The 18,487-nt window shown below is 56.5% G+C and overlaps 1 protein-coding gene across 2 annotated transcripts; it reads right to left on the minus strand.

Annotated features, from left to right (window-relative positions):
• Positions 1–2,326: 2,326 nt before the first annotated feature.
• ITIH4 (inter-alpha-trypsin inhibitor heavy chain 4) lies at positions 2,327–18,095 on the minus strand. 2 transcript variants are annotated; one of them, XM_054595051.1, is made up of 23 exons: positions 17,938–18,095; positions 16,585–16,745; positions 14,388–14,492; positions 14,085–14,247; positions 13,836–13,946; positions 13,202–13,330; positions 12,401–12,517; positions 11,962–12,130; positions 11,750–11,875; positions 11,387–11,568; positions 11,100–11,285; positions 8,784–8,923; positions 8,372–8,526; positions 8,022–8,048; positions 7,726–7,779; positions 7,255–7,371; positions 6,652–6,726; positions 6,402–6,425; positions 6,199–6,315; positions 4,979–5,153; positions 3,206–3,360; positions 2,977–3,076; positions 2,327–2,540 (listed from the first exon to the last, which is right to left on the minus strand). In XM_054595051.1, exons 1-23 carry the CDS (start codon positions 18,025–18,027, stop codon positions 2,471–2,473), a joined length of 2,748 nt encoding a protein of 915 aa, XP_054451026.1. In that variant the 5' UTR covers positions 18,028–18,095; the 3' UTR covers positions 2,327–2,470. The 2 variants fall into 2 exon arrangements, with proteins under 2 accessions (XP_054451026.1, XP_054451025.1); XM_054595050.1 differs by having other exon boundaries at positions 6,402–6,428.
• Positions 18,096–18,487: the final 392 nt, after the last annotated feature.

The raw sequence follows: 18,487 nt of genomic DNA on the forward strand, positions 1-18,487 counted from the left end.
GGCCCCTCTGCGCAAGCCAGGCTATGGTTTCCTAGGGACAGCAGCCTGGGGTCCCGGACAGGGTATTGGGGGCAGTCCAGGAAGAAACATTTATCATCAGGGAACCCCCTGCCGGGAGGCTTGTGGATTGGAGGCTGTTGCTGCTCTGGGAGAGGGCCACGTGGGACACGGCTCCAGAGTGAATGTGACCAGTGTCCCGGCTGGGCTGGCCAAAAGGGCCCAGGCCTGGGAAGGAACATCTTAAAGTGGGCAAGCCCTGCCGCCTGTTCAGTCTTGGGTCTGCTGAGGGGCCACGTAGCTTTAAACCAGTCATCCTGAGGCTGGTTTTCACACGTCTGCAAAATAGGGAGAAACATCCTGCCAGACGGAGGGTGTGAAGAGGTGTCATCATATGGTTTCTGGTCCCCCTGAGACCCCTGTCTTTGCCCTGCCATCCCAGCTAGTAGCCTAGTCCAGCAGGGTGGCAGAAAGGCAGAGGAGGCCCACAGCCCAAACCTGCCCCTTCTCCTTCCCCAGCACAGCCAAGGACGCCCTCCACGCAGGCCAACTCCAGGAAGACTGTCCTCTCCCCATTCCCACGTCACTCCGGCTGTGCCTGTGCCTGTCCCTGTCTGCAGCCCCTGATGGCTCCCCTGGCTCTCAGGATAGAAGTCATGGCCGTGGCAAGGCGCACTCAGGCAGCGCCGGCCTGGCCCTGCTTCTCCGCCTCGCCAGCATCCCCTTGCTTCTCCCCGCGGCTCCACTTTCCTTCGCCTGCCCTGAACTCAGGGCGCAATGTCCTGGCTCTAGGCCCGTGTCCTTGCGTTCCTTTCCAACTGGTCCAACTTCTCTGTATTCTTCAAAACTCAATACCAACCATGCCGCTTTCAGGAAGCCTTCCCTGATATTCCCTGGTAGGGCAAGATGACACCCTCTGGGCTCCTCGCAGCACCTGGTCGTTCTCTGCTTGGCAGCTGTCACAGAAGGCACCGTCTGCCGTGGTGCCCCATGTACCCACAGCACTCTGAGCGGGGCCTGGCCCGAGTCGGTGCTGGAAAGCACTCAGTGTGCAAAACGACAAAGGGCAAGGACCTACTTCCAATTATTCACACAGGACACCTGCCCTGCTGGCTGGGCCAGAACGTCGCCCACGACCCCTCTGCGGTCATACAACTTCCACAGTGCAGCCCAGGTGGTGGTGTCTTGGAGGGGCAAGGTGGACACCCCTCCCTCATCCTGGTATGTGCGAGCTAGCCCCACAGCAAGCCCGACAGAGCCCCCAAGACTGCCCCCTTGTCTCACAGCAACTCAGCCCGATACCCCTGCCAGCCAACCACGCTGACGGAGAGGCCGATGGAGTGTTCTGTGCACCGGGCACACCTGCCCCTGGAGCCCCTCCCACCAGCCTCTCCTCTGACCCTTCTAGAAAGACTCACTCAGTGAACACCCTGTAGAGCTCAAGAGCCGGGAAAAGAATGTCTTCTCTGATGATCTGGTTTGCTTCCTCTTAGCAAGCAAATAAGCTCATTTTCGGCTTTCCTCTGGCTGCCAGGGAGCTCAGGGCCAAGCTTTGTGGCACTGATTTAACTCTCCTCCTGCTTTGCTCTTCTTTTCTTATTCTCATGGTTTTTGGTTTTATTCTCTTTATGCTTTTTACTTCTAAGCCAAAGACTCATTATTTTTTAAAGAACTAGATGGAAAAATTGTAAGTGTTTCTAAAGAATGCTTTGCCTGTGTAGGAATTTGGTGGAATCTTTGGGGTGCCTAACCCTGGGACATGGATTGGAAAGGACTTAGAGTTGGAGGCCTGGGTCACCCCCATGGGACCGGAGGCCCTTGGGAACAGACGCTTCCTTCCTGAGACGGGGACCTCATCCCTGTCTCTGCTGCCTTCCAGTGCTGGCTTCTTTATGGGGGGTGAGCAGACAGGCCTGTTCCTAGCACAGGGGGGAAAGTCAAATTGTGTCATGCAAATCCCACTAGAAAGGGGCCCAAGAACTTGCTGAGAACTTGTACCCAATTCATTCTTTTTGGGGGACAGGGGAGTCAAAACTGGTTTTTAGGAACTGAGATTGAACCTCTGCTCCCAGAGAATGTTCTCCTGCCCTCGGCCCCAAGCTGGGGGCTGGAGCGACATTTTACATGGGGGGTTTAATCTCCCTAAATCTTAGTTTCCCACTTTGAAAAATGAAGGGACTAGACTGGAAGCTCTTCACGGAACTACTGGCCACAGGCCTTTGAGGGTCTTTTAGCGGAAGATTCTAACTCTATATGATGCCAAGTGTTCAGGACTTGGTTCTACAGCCCTGGGATTTGGCCAGATGGAACCAGAGACGCCCACTGCCCAGGCTTACACCACCTTTCTTTATTTGTAACAAGTGGAACTCCCCTCCCCATCATGGTTCAGGCCCCGCAGGTGGCCCGATGGTCACAGGATGGCAGCCGTCTGCACGCAGTGGCGTGGCATCAGGGTGGGTTGGTCCCATCAGGACTATAGTTCCACAGACCAGCAGGAAAACTCTGTCCCTGGGGCCCCTTCTTGGTAATCCAGCTTGAGCTCTCTGGGATGGACAGACAGACAAACAGACAGTGAGCAAATCTCGGGTGTGGTGGGAAAAGAGGGTGAGAGTTAGGGACAAGAACGTGGAGGGTTGAGTTTCAGAGCCCCTTAGAATTCCCTTCAGACCAGGCTGCCAAGGCCCAGTCACCCAAGGGGACCCAGTTGTGTGTGGTGTCCAGGGCCCAGGGCTCTGAGAGTTCAGGGAGTTTCCTACGGCCCCCAACTTACCCTAGTGGTCTCTGGCTGGTGTGTTTTCTGTGGGTCTGAGCTGACCGTCCTTTGTGGGGTCACACTGAGAGCTGGGTCCCACATGTCTAAGGCATCAGCCTTCAACCTGACTATCTCTAGTTCCCAGGCAAGGACAGGGGAGTGGGGGCCCCCAGAACCCAGCTCTCGGCCTCCCAGCCCTGACCCCTGGTCTGCTTGCACTAAGTCACCTGGTCGCAGGGTAATCATGCCCTTGAACCTTCAGTGTTTTCTTGCTGTCATCTGCTGCTGCCGCCGAAGGTCCCCAGAGCACATCCTGGTAAAATTGGCCTGAGGGACAAAGGGCGGGTCAGCGAGGGATGAAGACACAGAGCCTGGGAGACATACGCAGGCGGGGTACTGCTGGGAGGCAGAGGTGGTTTCTGAAGATGCCCCGAGCCAGGGCCATGGGCAGCATACCAAGGGTCCCACCAACATGGCTGGAGAAGCGGTCGGTGTCCTGCAGAAGCAGCCGGACACCCTGCCCAGGGCCGTCCCAGTACAGCAGGCCGATGGTCACTTTGTCTGGGCTGCTGAGCAGCAGGAGTCCCGCCTCGTTCATGGTCATCTTGAGGCTGTGGGGAAACCCAGCCTCCTGAGAGGAAGGTAGGCGTGGAGCAACCCCAGGGGACCTTGGCAGCTGGGGTAGGGGTGGCCTGGGCTGCCCTCTTGTCCTCAGGCATTCCCACTGTGGCCTTGCACGGGAAGTTGATGAAATATTCTGAGCTTCAGTTTCCCCATTAGTAAACCAGGACCAAAATTAATAATATCTGATGATCTCAGCATTTATAACACAAAATAACAGTACTCTTCCCTCTGGTTTTCTGAGATTTGTCTTCTCACGAATTTGTTTGGTATGATTCAGGGGGTATCTGACACATTTATTCTGTCCTTTTTGTTTTTATGGCCAGTGCCACCTTCTTTCGATGATGATCGGTGTTTAATTGTATGTTTTAATGTCTAGAAGGGCAAGTCTATTCTCATTCTGTCCCCTTCCTTTTCACTTAAAATCATCTTTGAAATTCTTACCTTTTTTTTTTTTTGGTTTTCTTAGGAATTTTAGTTCCTTCAAGCATATTGGATAAGACCCTGCTGTTACACTGAGGATATTTTAAGTGGACTTACACTAAATTTACACCATCTTGATGTGATTCAATGTAAGAGGTGTGGTCTGTTTTTCTTTATGTCTATCTTCTGTGGTTTGTGAAGGTATGTGGACTCTCTGTCACTACCATGAATAGGAATTCTTGTCCAAGGCAGAGAAATGCCTTGTGTATTCATCAGATAACAGGAAACTTTAAGGTCTGTTAGGAAGTTGGGAGGTTTTCAGGTGAGCCCCTCAGATTTGCTGGATGCTCCCTCACTTCTCAGGTGGAGACAAGTCTCTCCCGAGGGACTCAGAGGGAACGGATAAAGCTCTTCGTCTTCAGCACAGGCTGGGGGCTCGGAGGGCAATGCTCCAAGATGGCCTGGGTCTCGGCCTCTTGCTCACACCCGTTGTGACTTCCAGAGCTGGAGGGCTCTCTCTAGGGCTCTACGGTGAGGCAGTCCCACCCAGGAGAGGTCACCATCCACCTCCATTACCCACCAGCTGCCTGGTGTTTGATGCCAGAGGGGCACGCCTCTCCTCATCAGGGCTTCACGAGCATGCTAAGAATAACATCCATACCCCTCCCCCCGCCCCACTGGGGGACAGTGACTTCTGACTTCTCATTATTGTCATCATTACCTCACCATGTAGACAGCTGCTTTCCAGCATGCCCAGTGGGCACTGCCCCTTCCAATGAGCAAAGTGCTCCCCAGCCACGTTCTCTCATCTCAGGCACAGGGGGATTTTCCCCAGTGATGAGTGTGGAAACTGAGGCTAAAAGGGACTAAGTGGCCTGCCCAGGGTCACACAGGATTAGCAGCAGAGCTAGCTCCAAAACACACTGTCCCCTACATGGGAGATGACCTGGGTTAGGTGTGAGGGCAGCCAGGTGCCCAGGACACCCCTTGGTGCCCTCCAGAGCACAAGGGGTATGTGCAGGGCTCTCTGCCTCTCTGCCCGCCCTGTGGGCACAGCCCCTGCAGAGGGCTCATGCCCAGCCCAACCATGCCATCGCCAAGCCCGTGGCGTCAGGCCACCTGCCGATGCTGTTGCCAGCTAACGCAGCCTGAGAAGTCATTCCTGGTACCCAGCCTGAGGCTTACCCAGGCATCACCGAGAACAGCGTTTCCTTCCACTTGTACGCCGAGTTTCTTCGGTCCCGAGTGACTACTACTTGCGTACGGGACACATGGACCTGCAGCTGGGGCTTCTGGAAGGTTACCTTGATCCATGAGAACTGGGCCTTCTCCTTCTCATAATGGCCAGTCACCTCAAGCCCTGAGAGAGCCAGGAGCAGAGAGGTCAGAGCTATGGCTCCCTGGGCACTGGCCTAAACAGGAGGCCTCCCTGAGGATGCGCCCCAGAGCTGCCTTTCACTAACTCCCTCCTCAGCGCCCTTTCCCCAGCATTCCCTCACACGGGGGCCCGGCCTCTGCAATCTTTTCCCTCATCCCTTGGTTTCATTTGACTTTGGAAGGGCCCTGAATCCTCAGTAATGGCCACTGTCAGAGGAGCCCTCTGAGGGGAGAGATCTTGTCTGAAGTGACTTAACATTTATACAGCCCCCATAGTGTGCCTGGCACTAAGCTAGGCGCCATGACCAAGAGTGAGATGGAACATCAGCGCTCCCCCCTTGGGGAGCAAACACTCAGGCCCCGGCGTGTGGATGTGGGAGACCAGATGTGAGCATCTCTATGTGCTGTACGTCCCCGTGTCTGACGTGACACCTCAGCTCAACCAGTAAGACTCTTCTGGGGGCTGGGGGGCAGGTCTGGTCAGCACGCCTCCCTCCCCTACCGTTTGCCTCCTCCACACTCTCTATAGCCCCACTACAATCTTTTAGGGCTCTGCGCTTCTGCCAACCTCCTCCTCTTCCTAGTGAACCCCCACTTGTCTGCCAAGGCTCAGTCACTCCTGTGTGACCCCGTGTAGCCTGCCCTGACCCTCAAACAGCTCTTATCCCCTCCTCTGGGCTTGTCTCTATATCACTCTGGGTACCGACCACAGGCCACTATGTTTGTCTTCACCCGGGTCCATCTCTCTACCCCAGCGGTATGGTCATGCCGAGGGACAAGCCCATTTCTTGTGACCCCGAAGTGCCTGACTACCCAGACCTCCATATGTGATTCCCAGAGAAAGGTCTGCGGGGTGGATGTGTGAGTGGAGGCCTCGGTGCTCAGGGGCGGTACCGTGACCTGGGACAGGCCTGAACAGGGCACACGTGCCTCCAGGGGCAGGTGTCTCAGTGTTGTCTCTGGGGCGGGAACTTGGGGCTAGTGGCATGTCTGCGTTTCTCCGGGTGGATGACCGGTCAGGGTCTGACCTTGGTCAGGGTCTGAGAGCAGGTTCAGCGGCCCCTGAGAGTGCTTGATGTCCACACAGAGCTGGTCCGCGCTCTGCCCCGGCAGTGGCAGGATGACGGCGGGAGCCTGGATGGGGGCTGGGACAGCGGATGAGGCTCCGGGGGCAGGGAGGGCACGCTGGGAGGCAGGGACGGGAAGGGGGCTCGGGGGGGCTGTAACTTACCCGGTAATGAGGCTCTTGTGCTTGCTTCTGAAAGAAGAAAAAGTCTGGGTTTCGGCATCCCCTTCCTGGGGCGTTGGGGGCAGGGGAGGTGAAGGACGAGGAGCGGATGGGAGTGGCCGGGGTTCCCTCTCCACTCCGACATTAAGAAACCCATGGAACGTGTCCGTAGAGATCCCCGGGGCTCTCCCATCCCAGGGTCTTTCTGCTACGGGCCCACAGTGTACTGTTGGGACTCTGGGCTGGGAGCTACCTCTGCTACTGATATCCATGTCATAATCATTCCCGACAAGGGGATCTGAAAGGAAATGCATTAGCCCAGGAGCAGCTAGAAACAGAAAGGGAGAAGGCAGTCAGGATTCAGAGGAATCAGCACACCCGCCAGCCACCACTGCCACCTGCCAGTCGCCAAGCTCTAGCCCTGCAACCGCTGCCCCACATGCGCCCAACCTAGGAGAGCTTTTGCCAAGAGATTTCAAACCAAACCGCACGCTATTAGTACAAACACTGGGGAGAGAGGGTCCAGCCTGGCTTTGTGGCTGTGTCTGAGTCCAGATTTGGAGATCAGAAACAGCTCATGGGACCACTAATGGCTTTGGAAACGGAGGAAGCCTTCCCTTTCTAGAAGGTTCCATCCTGAGCTAGCCCCCAGAATGTACTGAATCTGATTCAATGAAAATACAGGCCACGCTATTGGATGTCCTCCCGTGCGGAGGACATGCGCCACAGCCGCTCTCCCTGGTCTGTGCCCAGACCTGTGTGTGGCACTTTCTCTCATCCAAATCTGCAGGCAGTTTTAACTATTGCCTTGAGGAAGCGAGGCCCTCAGAAAGCGGCTCACCTAACCAGCTGTTACCTGCTAGCCTTTTACCCGAGCCAATACCATAGGGTGGGTAAAGGGAACGATGATAAGCTTGAAGAGGTCCAGGTTGTCCCGGTCTCGGCAAGCCAGGTAACCTCCCAGAAGCTCCAGCTTTAGAAAAGATGACACTTGCAGTCTTCTCTCAAGCAGTGTCATGGGTCCCCACTGCCAAGGCTCTGGGGCCCACCCTGGGGGAAGGATGTCGAGAGGGCCAGCGGCTCCCTTCCCCATGCCCAACGCTCTGAGAGTCTCTCCCCCCACAACCAGGATAAATTCAAAGCTGTAAAAACGGACCCTTCTGCATAGCTGCCCCCTAATCAGATACACCTGAACTTGAGTCCCAGCCCTGCCACCAACCAGGTAAGCCTAGCAAGTCACTCCCCGAACAGTCAGGGCAGAGACCAGCCTGTGACAAGGGTCAAGATTCTGTCCATTTCCCTTTCCCTCCCTCTCCTCCTTTGCTACCTAGTATTCTGGGCCCTCTGGCTCCTGCGGAATCAAGTCCAAAGAGAGCATGACCTGGAAATCAAAGAGACCTGGGTGTGCATCCAGCTGGATGGAAACTGCGCCCCTAGTGCCCAGGACAGCCAGTACCTGCATGAACAGGTGCCTACGTGCACCAGTGTGCTTGGGCAGGCAACGCCCCTCTCAGCGGCGGGGCTGGGCTGGAGAGGCCCGGCCAGCGACTTTGTGGAACTGGTGTCCTAGGCCCTGCCTCAGCCAACTCTCACTGACAGCCTTTGAGGGTAGCAGGCCCTTACCTGAGTGAGCTATCCTGTGACTGTTTTCTGGATAAAACAAAAAGAAGGGGAGAGGTAGAGAGTGAAACACATACACAGACAGAGGTACATAGTTGGGGTGGTTCTGATAAATTTGAAGTGCTTATATTTAACCTTGCTTCCCAACTCCAGCACTACATAGATGTGCAGTGAACTTGGGGAGGCTGGGAGACTGGCCTCCGTTTCCTCTCAATGAAACTGGATGCATCTCCTGGGGGGCCTGGGAGTCCGTGTGGCTTAGGGTCTGGGTTGGGATGTGGTCGAGGGGACGCAGAGACCACTGGGTCAAAATTCTGCAGCCACGGAGGCTAAGAGCCCACTATCACACACACCATTTTCCAGAGGCTTCTCAGCAACTTGGGACTGTTCTTGGCCTTCAGGTTTGGTGACCACCATGGATGTGAGGGGGGTAACAAAGCTGTAGTTGAGCGACAAGCCCAGAGCTTGGGTCTTGAGAGCCTGCTTCTCAGCGTCTGGTGCGGAAACCCTGCAGGTTGAGAGCATCAGAGGCTCAGCAGGTCCCTGGATGCTTAGTTCGATTCTCCCTCCCTTCCCTACCCCTGGGCAGAGGGTAGTGGTTCCTGCTGGGAGAGCGTAGAGCTCACACGCCACACCATGACACCCTCTCTCCATGCTAGGAGATGCCCTGTGCCAGCTGTGCCACCCCACCTGTGAGGAGCTTGGAGAGGACCCGAGGCCATGTGTAGCCACCCCAGTGGGCCCTTGGGGGTTTGGGCCACCCACATTTTCTCTAGGAGTTGCTGGATGGTCAGGTATGCCCAGAGTCTCTCCATGAAGCCGTGGAAGATATACTTGGGGCTCCGGAACTCCTCCTCCTGCTCTGCCACCCTGGACTCCGTTTGGAAGGTGATGTTCTCCCTGCTCTGGAAAGAGAGGCCCAGCCAGGGCCGGAGCAGTGAGGGCCTGACGCCCGCACCTGACCCGGCGCTTCTGAGCTCTTCCCGGGGAAACGTGGTCGGAGCTGGGGCAGGTCCCGTGCACTGGCTGTGAGGACCACACTTCCTTCAAGTTGAGTGGCGAACAGGGAGGCTGGTTGAAGGTCTGAGGAATTCAACAGAGTCCCCATGGATGAGAAGGCAGGGGAGAGAAAAGGTAGAAATGATCGCAGGTGCAGCATGGCAGGCACGGAGCCAGGGGCTCGGATCAGGTGGAGCTTTTGGGAGGAAGGAAAATGAGGACGGGGTCTGGACCCCAGGCCAGGGCAGGAACAGCAACAAGTGCAGTTTAGAGCAGAAGGATCCCCAGACACAGCCCACGCTCACCCCAAAGATGGAGACTCGGGGCAGAGAGGGAAGTGCCTTCCCCAGCAGTCAGTGGCAGAGTTGGGAAGAGAACCCAGGCGCCATGGCCCTGCTAGGATTTGGGGTTCCATCTACTCCAATAAGCTGTCCCCTTGACCAGGCCGGTGCCCTCGGCTGGGACTGGGCACCGCGCAACGCTGACAGCAAGGCATGGGCCCAAGTTCTGGGTGGGCTGCTGCTTCCTTCCCCAGCGTGGGGCATTTTGGCCTCAGGCTGACCCGGTCGGTCTCCTGGGAAATGGGGTCTCGGGGGAGAGGGGCCCCAGCCCTCTCCTGTCTCCGCTTCCACAGCAGCTGAAGACCTTCGCGGTGTGGGTCGGACCCCGTCCCTGCAGCTGGAACCGCCCTCCTCTCTCTCTTGCCAGAACTAGGCCTCCCAAATCTTTGTCACATGCAGGCCGCCTGCACAAATGGTGTCCTATCCACACGTACAGCTATTTATTTATTTGATGGTTTTCTTTAAATGATCTTCAAATAGACTAACACTCTTCATTTGGCTTCGTCCCAAGCAATGATACCTGTGAAATCTTAGGTCTGGGGTTTGAGTTACAATTTTCAGCAGACACGTTAAAATAGATACATAATTACTAAGACAAAGACATGCTGTGACTCCCTCTGGTCACTTTGGGCTCTGCACTTTGGGAACTCCTGGCCTACGGAATGATACTGGCAGCTAACATGCATGGAATGCTCACACTAGGCCAGATGTTAATCCCCACAGCAGTCTTCCAAGGTGGGTAAAGGGACCAATTCTCACTTTCACACAGGAGGAAACTGAGGCACAGGGAGCTTAGGCAGTCCCCCAGGACTCACCCCCAGGAGGTGGCAGAGAGGGCTTTGAAGCCGGGCAGGCTGGTCACCCTGCATGCACTGCTCATCGTGACACTAGGCAACTTTAGAGACTTGGCCCCCGGCCATCACGCCCGCCTATGCCCTGTCCACCTGTATTCGCCCACACAGCCTGCCTGCCTGCCAGCAAGCCTGACAGATTCCTCTACCACTTCGCCGTCTGGCCTCTGCCACCTCCTACTCGTCCCACAGCCTCAGCTGAGCCTCCCCAGGAGGCGTTCTCTGATCCCCAGGCCAGCTTGGGGCCCCTGTGCCGCCCCCGACTCCCAGGCTTATCCTCTCGGGGACCCCTCATCTGCAGGTCCTTGTTGGTGCAGTGATCCACCCACATGTCTCTCCCATGAGAGCAGTATCCCTCGGGCCCGCAGAGGGATCAGGAGCAGAGCAGGTGCTCAGTATCTCTTTGTGGAATGAGAAGACCCCATGTGGCGCAGGCAGGGAGAGCTGGACAAGGACAGGGCGCCATGTGGTGAGCCGGGGTCTTGACCTGGCCACAGTGGTACCCGGGGCAAGTTGGACCTCAGTCTGCTCACCTGTGAATTGGGAGCGGCCTCCTGGCCTGCCTGCAACCTCAGAGGACTGCTATAAGGATGGAGGGGATGCCAAGCACCCAGTGCCCTCCGGCACAGCAGCAGCGCACACTGACTACAGAGCGCCTGCCAAGTGCAGGCCAGCACAGGTGCTCTCAGGAGAATCACAGTGTTATTTCGTTGACTCTCCACCACCAGCCCATGCAGTGGAGACTGATGTCATCCACAAGTGGCAGAGGCCATTTTATAACTTGTTCAAGGTCAGTCGGCTGGAGTCTGGCAGGGCTGGGGTTTGAACCCGGCCCCTCTGGATGCCCGCTCCAGTCGCTCTTCCCCTCCAGGATGACTGGCCACACTCACCAGCTGCCCGTTGACTTTGGCTGAGAGCACATCAGAGCTCTGGTCCTGGAGCTTTCCAGCCACCACCATCTCAGAGCCCTTGAAGAGCAGCCGGAATGAGTTCTGCGTGACCTCCTTCACAGAGTTGCTTGGGTACTCGAAGGTCACTGCTGTCATCAGTGGGCTGGCCACCTCCTGGTAGAAGTCCTGCAGGGTTGGGGGACAGTGGTGTCACAAGGGTAAGATGGAGTCTGCCCGCCTCTCTGAGCCATCCCTCACTCATGCCACCCCCAGGGGCAGGCAGGCACCTGCAGCTGCAGGGCAGCGTCCGAGTCCTCGTAGATGCGCCGAGCCAGGCCGCCGTTGTCCAGTGCCAGCTTCTCCAGGAAGTTGTAGCTGACATCGAAGCCGAAGCCCAGGCAGAAGAGGCTGTACTGGCCGTCTATGGCATCCTTCACGTTCCTCTGGATCTTTGTGGGGTCAGTCTCTCCTGGATGCAGGGTTTGGGACAGGGGTGAGAAAACAGTGATTTGCTCAAGGGATATTTTTGGACTCTCAGAACGACAGGGGCCTCAGAGAACCCCTCCCGTCCCCAGGTCCCACAGCAAGCCAGGATGGAGGCCCAGCTGCTCTCTCTGGGTGGGGTGCCCTTGAGTTGGCAGTGCTCTCACCCACGGTGGGGTCGCCATCGGTGAGGAGGATGATGAGGGAGATGCTCCCCGGGGGCAGCAGCTCCTCTTGGTTGGCTTTCTTCAGCAGCTGCACAGCCATCAGCATCGCATCATTGATATTGGTCCCTGAGGGGCACACACTCTCAGGATGGCTCCCAGGAGGGGCTCAGTGCCTGGAAGCTCCCACCCGGCAGGGGTGCCATGGTGCGCACCTCCCTGGGCTTGGATGCTGGCAGCGTAGCCCCTGGCCACATTCACATTCTCGGCCGAAGCTCGCACCAGCAATGGCTTCCACTGGGTTGCTTCCCCGCTGAAGCTGATGAAGTTGAACTGGTCTTTGGGGCTGAGGTCATCTAGGATCTTAATTAGGGCTTCCCGGGTCTGGTCAGGGGAAGGGGAGACAAGGTGCGTGTCTCAGTGGGGCCTTCTTGGGGGTTCCCCATAGAAGGCTGCACCCCCAGACCTATAACTGGAGTGGGGACATGGTGAATGTTCTAGGGGCAGGACAAGCCCCATACTCTGACCAACCTTGACTGCTGGGAGGCCCCTAATCAGGAATATGGAGGAGGAAGGGTCTCCCTGCTGGACCAGAGCTGATAGTGTGAGGCATTGGAGAGTTTTCAGGGCCCTGCCCTGGCCCATGAGACCCACCTGTTGGATTTTCCGGCCCATCATGGAGCCACTCTTGTCAATCACAAAGATCACATTCTTGGGTATTGTGGGCAGGCCTTCAGGGGCAAAGTAGTGCACAAAGTAGCCATTCTCGATCTGTGACCAGAGTGAGGCGCGCCCAGGTGACGAGAGTTGCAGCCCTGCCCTGCCCCCACCCCACCCAGGCTCCTTACCCCAAATCCTTGGGTCCCCATTCTCTCTTTAAGCCCCTCCATCTCTGTTCCACTGCTAATCTCCCCATATCCCGACCATCTTTTAGGGTGCTCTCTTGCTGATGCCTTCCCTGCTCACGTATGGCCCATGAGAACTCTACCTTCCCTTTACCTCCTATTTGTTTGAATATTTGAGGCAGTTTATCCTAAAAGGTCCAGATATAATAAACCTGAGATCCATCAAAAGAATGAAGACTCCTCAAACAAGGTCCATGAAAAGTGTAAAGGAGAAGCACAATGATGCCAGGACTTCTGTGAAAGAAGCTATTGCAATTGAGCATAAAACTGATCTGTGAGCCTCCTGGCAGCCAAGACAACAGGGGAAAACCTGCAGTGCAGCTCTTTAGTAGAGATGAAACTTTTTTTGTCTCTGAAAGGGAATTCTTGCAGGGACAGCAAAACTAAACTGCTCGTTTTCTGTCTGTGTTGCCCTTGGTCCACACCGATAAGCAGGAGCCGTTTTTTTTTTTGTTTGTTTTGCTTTTGCCTTTTCTTCTAGAACACCCAGGTTCAAACTCTTGAGGATGGATGGATTTCCTGGTTACTCTGCTCTCTGGAGCCCACGCACCTGAATGGAGCCTCCAGAGAGGGTCCGGTTCACATCGTAGCGGACAATGAAGTCGCCATCCACGACTGTGTCCTGTTGCTCTGAAGACTTCTGTTGCTGAGACAGTGTCGGCTTGAATCGGATGTGAGCCTGGAGAAATGACTAGGCTGAAGTTGGGAGAAGCAGCGAGGCCATGCCAACAGCACCCCTGACCCTGTCTGCAGTGAGAATTCCAGGGCGCAGTCTTGAGTCAAATCCCAGGAACTTTCAGGCTGAGCTGTCAGATAGACTGTCTCAGTACAGCAGGTGGGGTGCGAGCCTGCAGCGTCTGCTCCTGGGGCTGTGCAAGCAGAGGCTGGGCTCGGGCTGTGTGCAACGCAGCTGCCTCCTCCTTTCCCGCGGCCCCGGGACCCTCACAGCAGTGTCCTCTCCAAGTCCTCGTCCCCTGATCTCAGGGTTCAAACCAGCACCTGCCCTCCTCCTCTGAGCTCGCCCTCCCCGTCTGCCCTGTGTCAGCACAGACACAGAGACCTCAGAAGTCTATCCAGCTTGGAGGTTCTGCCCAACTGTCCCACTCTCTGGAAATTCAGGCTCACAGGGCCAGCCTGCAGATAGGCCCTTTGGTACCCTCACCAGCCGACTGTGGCAGGCCCACCTTGGTCTGGTTCTGTGAGGTGGTGAGAGCGTTTGCCAGTTCTTTGGTCATGAAGGTGCTCTCTGTCTCCAGAAAGCTGATCCCCTGAGGCTCGAAGATGTGAATGTCCATCTGGAGGGAAGAAGTGGGCCACCGGGTTAGCCAGGAGCCAGGGCTGGGCCTAACGGGAGGCAGGGGGGAAGGAGGGGCCATCCTCAGCAGCGCAGGGGTCATCTAGGAGGCCTCTTGGGAGGAGACAGTGGCAGGTACCTGCAGGTGTTTGACCAGCTGCTGGGGCCGGACTTTTAGCAGCAGCTCGTACACTCCCAGCTGCCGCTTGAGCACCTCCTCATACACCAGCTCAAAGGTGACCTTGGCAGCAGGAGCCACACTGACAGATACCTGGAACTGTTCCATCTTTCTCCCGGTGGCCCTGGAGGAGGAGGGCATCAGGTCTGCCCCTGTAGACTAGGTGGGGTATGAACACTGGGGAAGGGCCAGGGCTAAAGGGCTGAAGGCAGGGGCAGCTTCTGCCCCACCCTCTCTGGGGTCCCCACACCCCCTTGGGCTCACTTGACGAGGCCAGCGCTCTGTCCCCTGGCCACAGCCTCACTGTACTGCTTCTGGGCTGCATCCTTCTCCTTGATGTTCCCTGGGTAGGTCACACCGTCGATGATCCTGGGGCAGGAGGGCATGTGTTGGTGAGAGCCTGGTGGGGGAAGCCCACTCCAATCCCACCTCCTCCAGGGAGCCTCTCTGGGACTTGGTGTGCCTCTTGATACAGTGACTCCCACCTTTGCCGGACCTCACCCATTTATTATGCGCCTCCGTGTACAAGACTCTGTGCGGGACCCTGGGTAAGGGCAAGTGGCCTCTGCAAGGTACGGCAGGCCTCCATCTACCCCGAGGCACGCAGTGTCAGTGAACATCCATTATACTGAATGGACAGGGGAGAGGTCGCAGAGGAGGCAGGGCTCAGTTAAGTCCCGGCCTCCCTTCTCCCTTCTAGTCTGGCCCCATACTCCATTTGCCCCCTCCACCTCATAGACTGTTTCCAGAGGAACCAGCTGATCACCAGAGGGAGTTCTGTGAGCTGCGTTTGCACCCAGCCCTGTGCCCAGCAGTGTGGGGCAGGCTGAGGAGCCAGGAGATGCCCGCTCCCAGGCTAGTGGAAGACCTGGGGCTGAAAGGCTCTGAGCCCTCTTCCCACCAGCACAGGGCAGGGTACTCTGCAGGTTGTGTGGCCTCTGGGAAAATGGATGGGACTCCCAGGGGTGTGGACACAATCCTAGTGGCTGTTCTTTGGGACCAAGAGAACTGCTCAGGCGGTTCCTCCGGGGAGAAGATGAATATCCTAGAACCTCCTTGTGGGGTGAGTAGGGATGTGGCAGGCAAACATAAGCCTGCTCCAGCTGGAGGTACCACGAGAGGGTGGAAGTGTGCAGGGGTAGGTGGGGAAGGGCAGCTAGGACATCAGGACCGAGTGTCCCTCTTTCCCGCCATGCTGACCTTCCTGGTCATACTTTAACCCTGGGCTAGGGATGGGGCTGGTGTGTGGGCTGCAGGGCTTCTCCTCCCAGAAGCCTAGATGGGGTCCCAGGCAGGTCAGGGGGCAGGGCACCCTGCCCCACCCCCCATTTCCCTATCTCAGGCAGCATCAGGATCTGGGCCCAGAGAGAGGTGCAAGTCCTGGGCTCTCAGCAGATGCGCTGGGCCTGGAGCCTCGCAATCTGGTGGCGTGGGCACCCGTGGGCAGGGCTGGGAGCGGCCTGTGAAGCACATGCTGCAAGTCGGGCAGCATAGGCCCTGGCTCTGCAGGGAGGGAGAGAGGCGCCAACCACAGGGACCGGCCCCCACTGCAGTTTTTCAGAGGCCCCAGGGCACCCTGGGGCCCTGCCTGAGGAAAGGCTCACTCTCTGCTCCCCCGTCACCCTCCCTGAGTTTCAGGGATCAGCCTCTCTCCAGCCTGTCCTCACTGCCTGCCTCTCTGGTGGGGAAAGGGACAGACCAAGTGTTTAGCAAACATTGCAAAACTGAATCGGGAAGGGTGGGGGAGGACAGTAAAGGACAAGGTGAGGATCATTATCAGCTCACAGAGTCCACAGAAACCCCAGGGGCCTCCTAATGTGGCCTCTGACCCCAGCAGAAATAAATGCCCTTTCTGCAGTATCCCAGTTGGGGGTGCGGGGACTAGCTGGCTTAGAACTTCCGGTGATAAGGAGGTCCCACACCTCAAGGCAGCAATCCTTGGTGGGGCAGCCCGGGGTTAGGAAGTTTTCTGTATTCTAGGCTGGAATCTGCCTTTTGGTGACTCCCTCTGGTCTGGGCCTGGCCTCAGGATGTCCCAAGTCTGTGCTCCTCAAAGGAAAGGACACAAAAATGCTGTAGTTCTCTAGCTGCCACCTGGGCAGCACTCAGGAATGACAGAGGAATGGATGGAGAGAGGGGTGGAAGACGAGAGGGACGGGAGGAGGGAGGAATAAGTGGAGGAATGGATGAAGGGGAGGATGGAGAGAGGGGTGGAGGGAGGAAGGGACAGATGGAGGGAGGAAGGGATGAAGGGAGTGGCAGATGGAGGAAACACGTCTGAGGATGCACGAAGTTCCTGAGTAAAGCCTCTGGTTCCCTGCATTGCCTACAGGTGGAGCGCACACACCTCACATCAGGAAGAGGTCTTCTCTTCCTGAAGGACACGGTTGTGGGGCAGGGGATGGGGTGGCCGTGCTGGGTTGGGGAGGGGCAGCAAGGAGGTGGGCAGGAAGGCACCTACATAGAGAAGTTGGTGATGAAGGCTTTCTTGGGCAGCTCCATCTGGAAGGTGGCCTCCTGCATAGTATCAGCTTTGTTGACCACCCTGCTGGTGACGACTGTGTGGGCAAATCGGGATGAGACCTTGGAGTCCACGGTGAGGCTGTAGATGTCGATGCCATTCTGGACCAGGGAAGGAAGAGGGGTGGGACCGCTTCAACACCGGCCCAGCTTGGGCAGCGCTCTTCAAGAGGAGGCCCTGACCTAGGTCTCAAACCAAGCCCTGGCCCCCAACCCTGATTGAACAACCAATCAGACTCAGGCTAAACCTTGTGGGGCATTTCATATGTAAACCTCTCTCTCAAATAAGAGGTAGCTGTGTGCTTCACTGGCCACCCCACAGTGCCATGGGGCAGGGACTGGCCTGTCAACCACGCAGGGGGTGGTTGAGCCTGAGCCCCAGTGAGTCTGGGAGGGGACTCTCACTTATCCTGACCCTGGTGGGCTCAGGAAGCTTAGGTCTGAGCTCCGCGCACTGAAAGGGCAGCAAACAAACTCCTTTGATTTCTGGCGGCCTTGGCCTCCATACAAACTGAGGAAGACAGCCCCTGCCAGTCTCCCACAGGGGCCTACAGGAGCTGGGAGAATCTGGAGGTGTTGAGGGTCCGTTCTCTAAGAGCCGAGAACCCTCTTTGCCCCCTTTCCTTGCAGCCTTGAACCCTCCCCAGTGCCCCTGTCTATCCCTGCAGTTCACTGACCCAGGTCTAAGGTTCCCATGTGTACATGTGAGGAGCCTTACACACCTCCTGCCTGCCTGCATGGGGCACACTCGTATACACACCAGTTCTGTTCACCCACACACGTAGCTTAGCACAGAGGTGGGTGACTGGCTGAACGGCTTGTCTGTTCAGAGCCAGGCACTGTACTAAGCACTTTATAGTGTTATACATTTCATTTTTACAGCGACTCTCCGAATAGATTCTATTACTGCCCTGTTTCACAGATGAGGCAAGTGAGATAGAGGTGGTATAACTTCATTGAGGTTGTTCACCCAGGAGGAGGCAGGGCCCACTCTCACCCACCCCACCCCGCCCCATCCACTGCCGGCCTCCAGGGGCAACTTGCTGTACTGCAATTCCTTACCTGGAACATGGGAATAGGATCACCCCTGCTACGGAATGGGAGAGTGGCCATTAAGCCCTCAGGGCAGTGCCTGCTGGATGCTCAGCACTGTTTCCTTCACATTCACTGATCTGGGCTCACTTGTACTGGCAGTCTCTCACACACACACACAAGCTCCCCTCCAGCTCACGCGCGCCCCAGCTCATAGCACTCCCTCCCAGGTGCGCACACAGCTGCCCATGGCGCCCACTACCTGTCGGGCAGAGGTGGTCTGGAGGACAGCCAGCAGTGAGAGCAGGACCAACACAATGCCACAGGCGTGGGCAGAGGCTGGGGTCTTCATTCTGACTCCAGTGCCTGGCAGGCTGCTTCTGAACTTGAAAGTGGGGAATGAATTAGTAACTTGCTTGCTGCTCCGCCCCTGTGGGGGCAGGTTCTAGGAAATCAGGATCTACAAGCCAAAACTTACAGTGGCCTCAGATAAGCAAGCAAACTGCAAATGTCCTGTGGACCTTGGCTGGGGACAGGAACATGTACAGTAAGTCCTCAATGTCATTGATAGATTCTTGGAAACTGCAACTTTTAAGTGAAATGATATATATTTTACCTGAGGCTAACTGACATAAACAAGTTCAGCTCTTAAGGCCTTTTGTGGTTTTTTTTTAAAGATTTTATTTATTTATTTTTAGACAGAGGGGAAGGGAGGGAGAAAGAGAGGGAGAGAAACATCAATGTGTGATTGCTTCTCGCACACCCACAACTGGGGACCTGGCCCGCAACCCAAGCATGTGCCCTGAAGGGGA

Source organism: Pteronotus mesoamericanus, unplaced genomic scaffold, assembly GCF_021234165.1.
Source record: "Pteronotus mesoamericanus isolate MK-2021 breed Mesoamerican mustached bat unplaced genomic scaffold, CSHL_Meso_final scaffold_54, whole genome shotgun sequence".
In the NCBI taxonomy this organism is placed as follows: domain Eukaryota; kingdom Metazoa; phylum Chordata; class Mammalia; order Chiroptera; family Mormoopidae; genus Pteronotus; species Pteronotus mesoamericanus.

What these genes read in the sequence shown, in the direction of transcription:
- ITIH4 (XM_054595050.1), bottom strand. Translation starts at nt 18,027, where the DNA reads ATGAAGACCCCAGCCTCTGCCCACGCCTGTGGCATTGTGTTGGTCCTG. An exon ending in AGACCACCTCTGCCCGACAG is followed by an intron (nt 16,746 to 17,937) that starts GTAGTGGGCGCC and finishes TCCCTGGTCCAG; the next exon opens with AATGGCATCGACATCTACAG. An exon ending in CACAAGAGCCTCATTACCGG is followed by an intron (nt 6,316 to 6,401) that starts GTAAGTTACAGC and finishes CCGCTGTCCCAG; the next exon opens with CCCCCATCCAGGCTCCCGCC.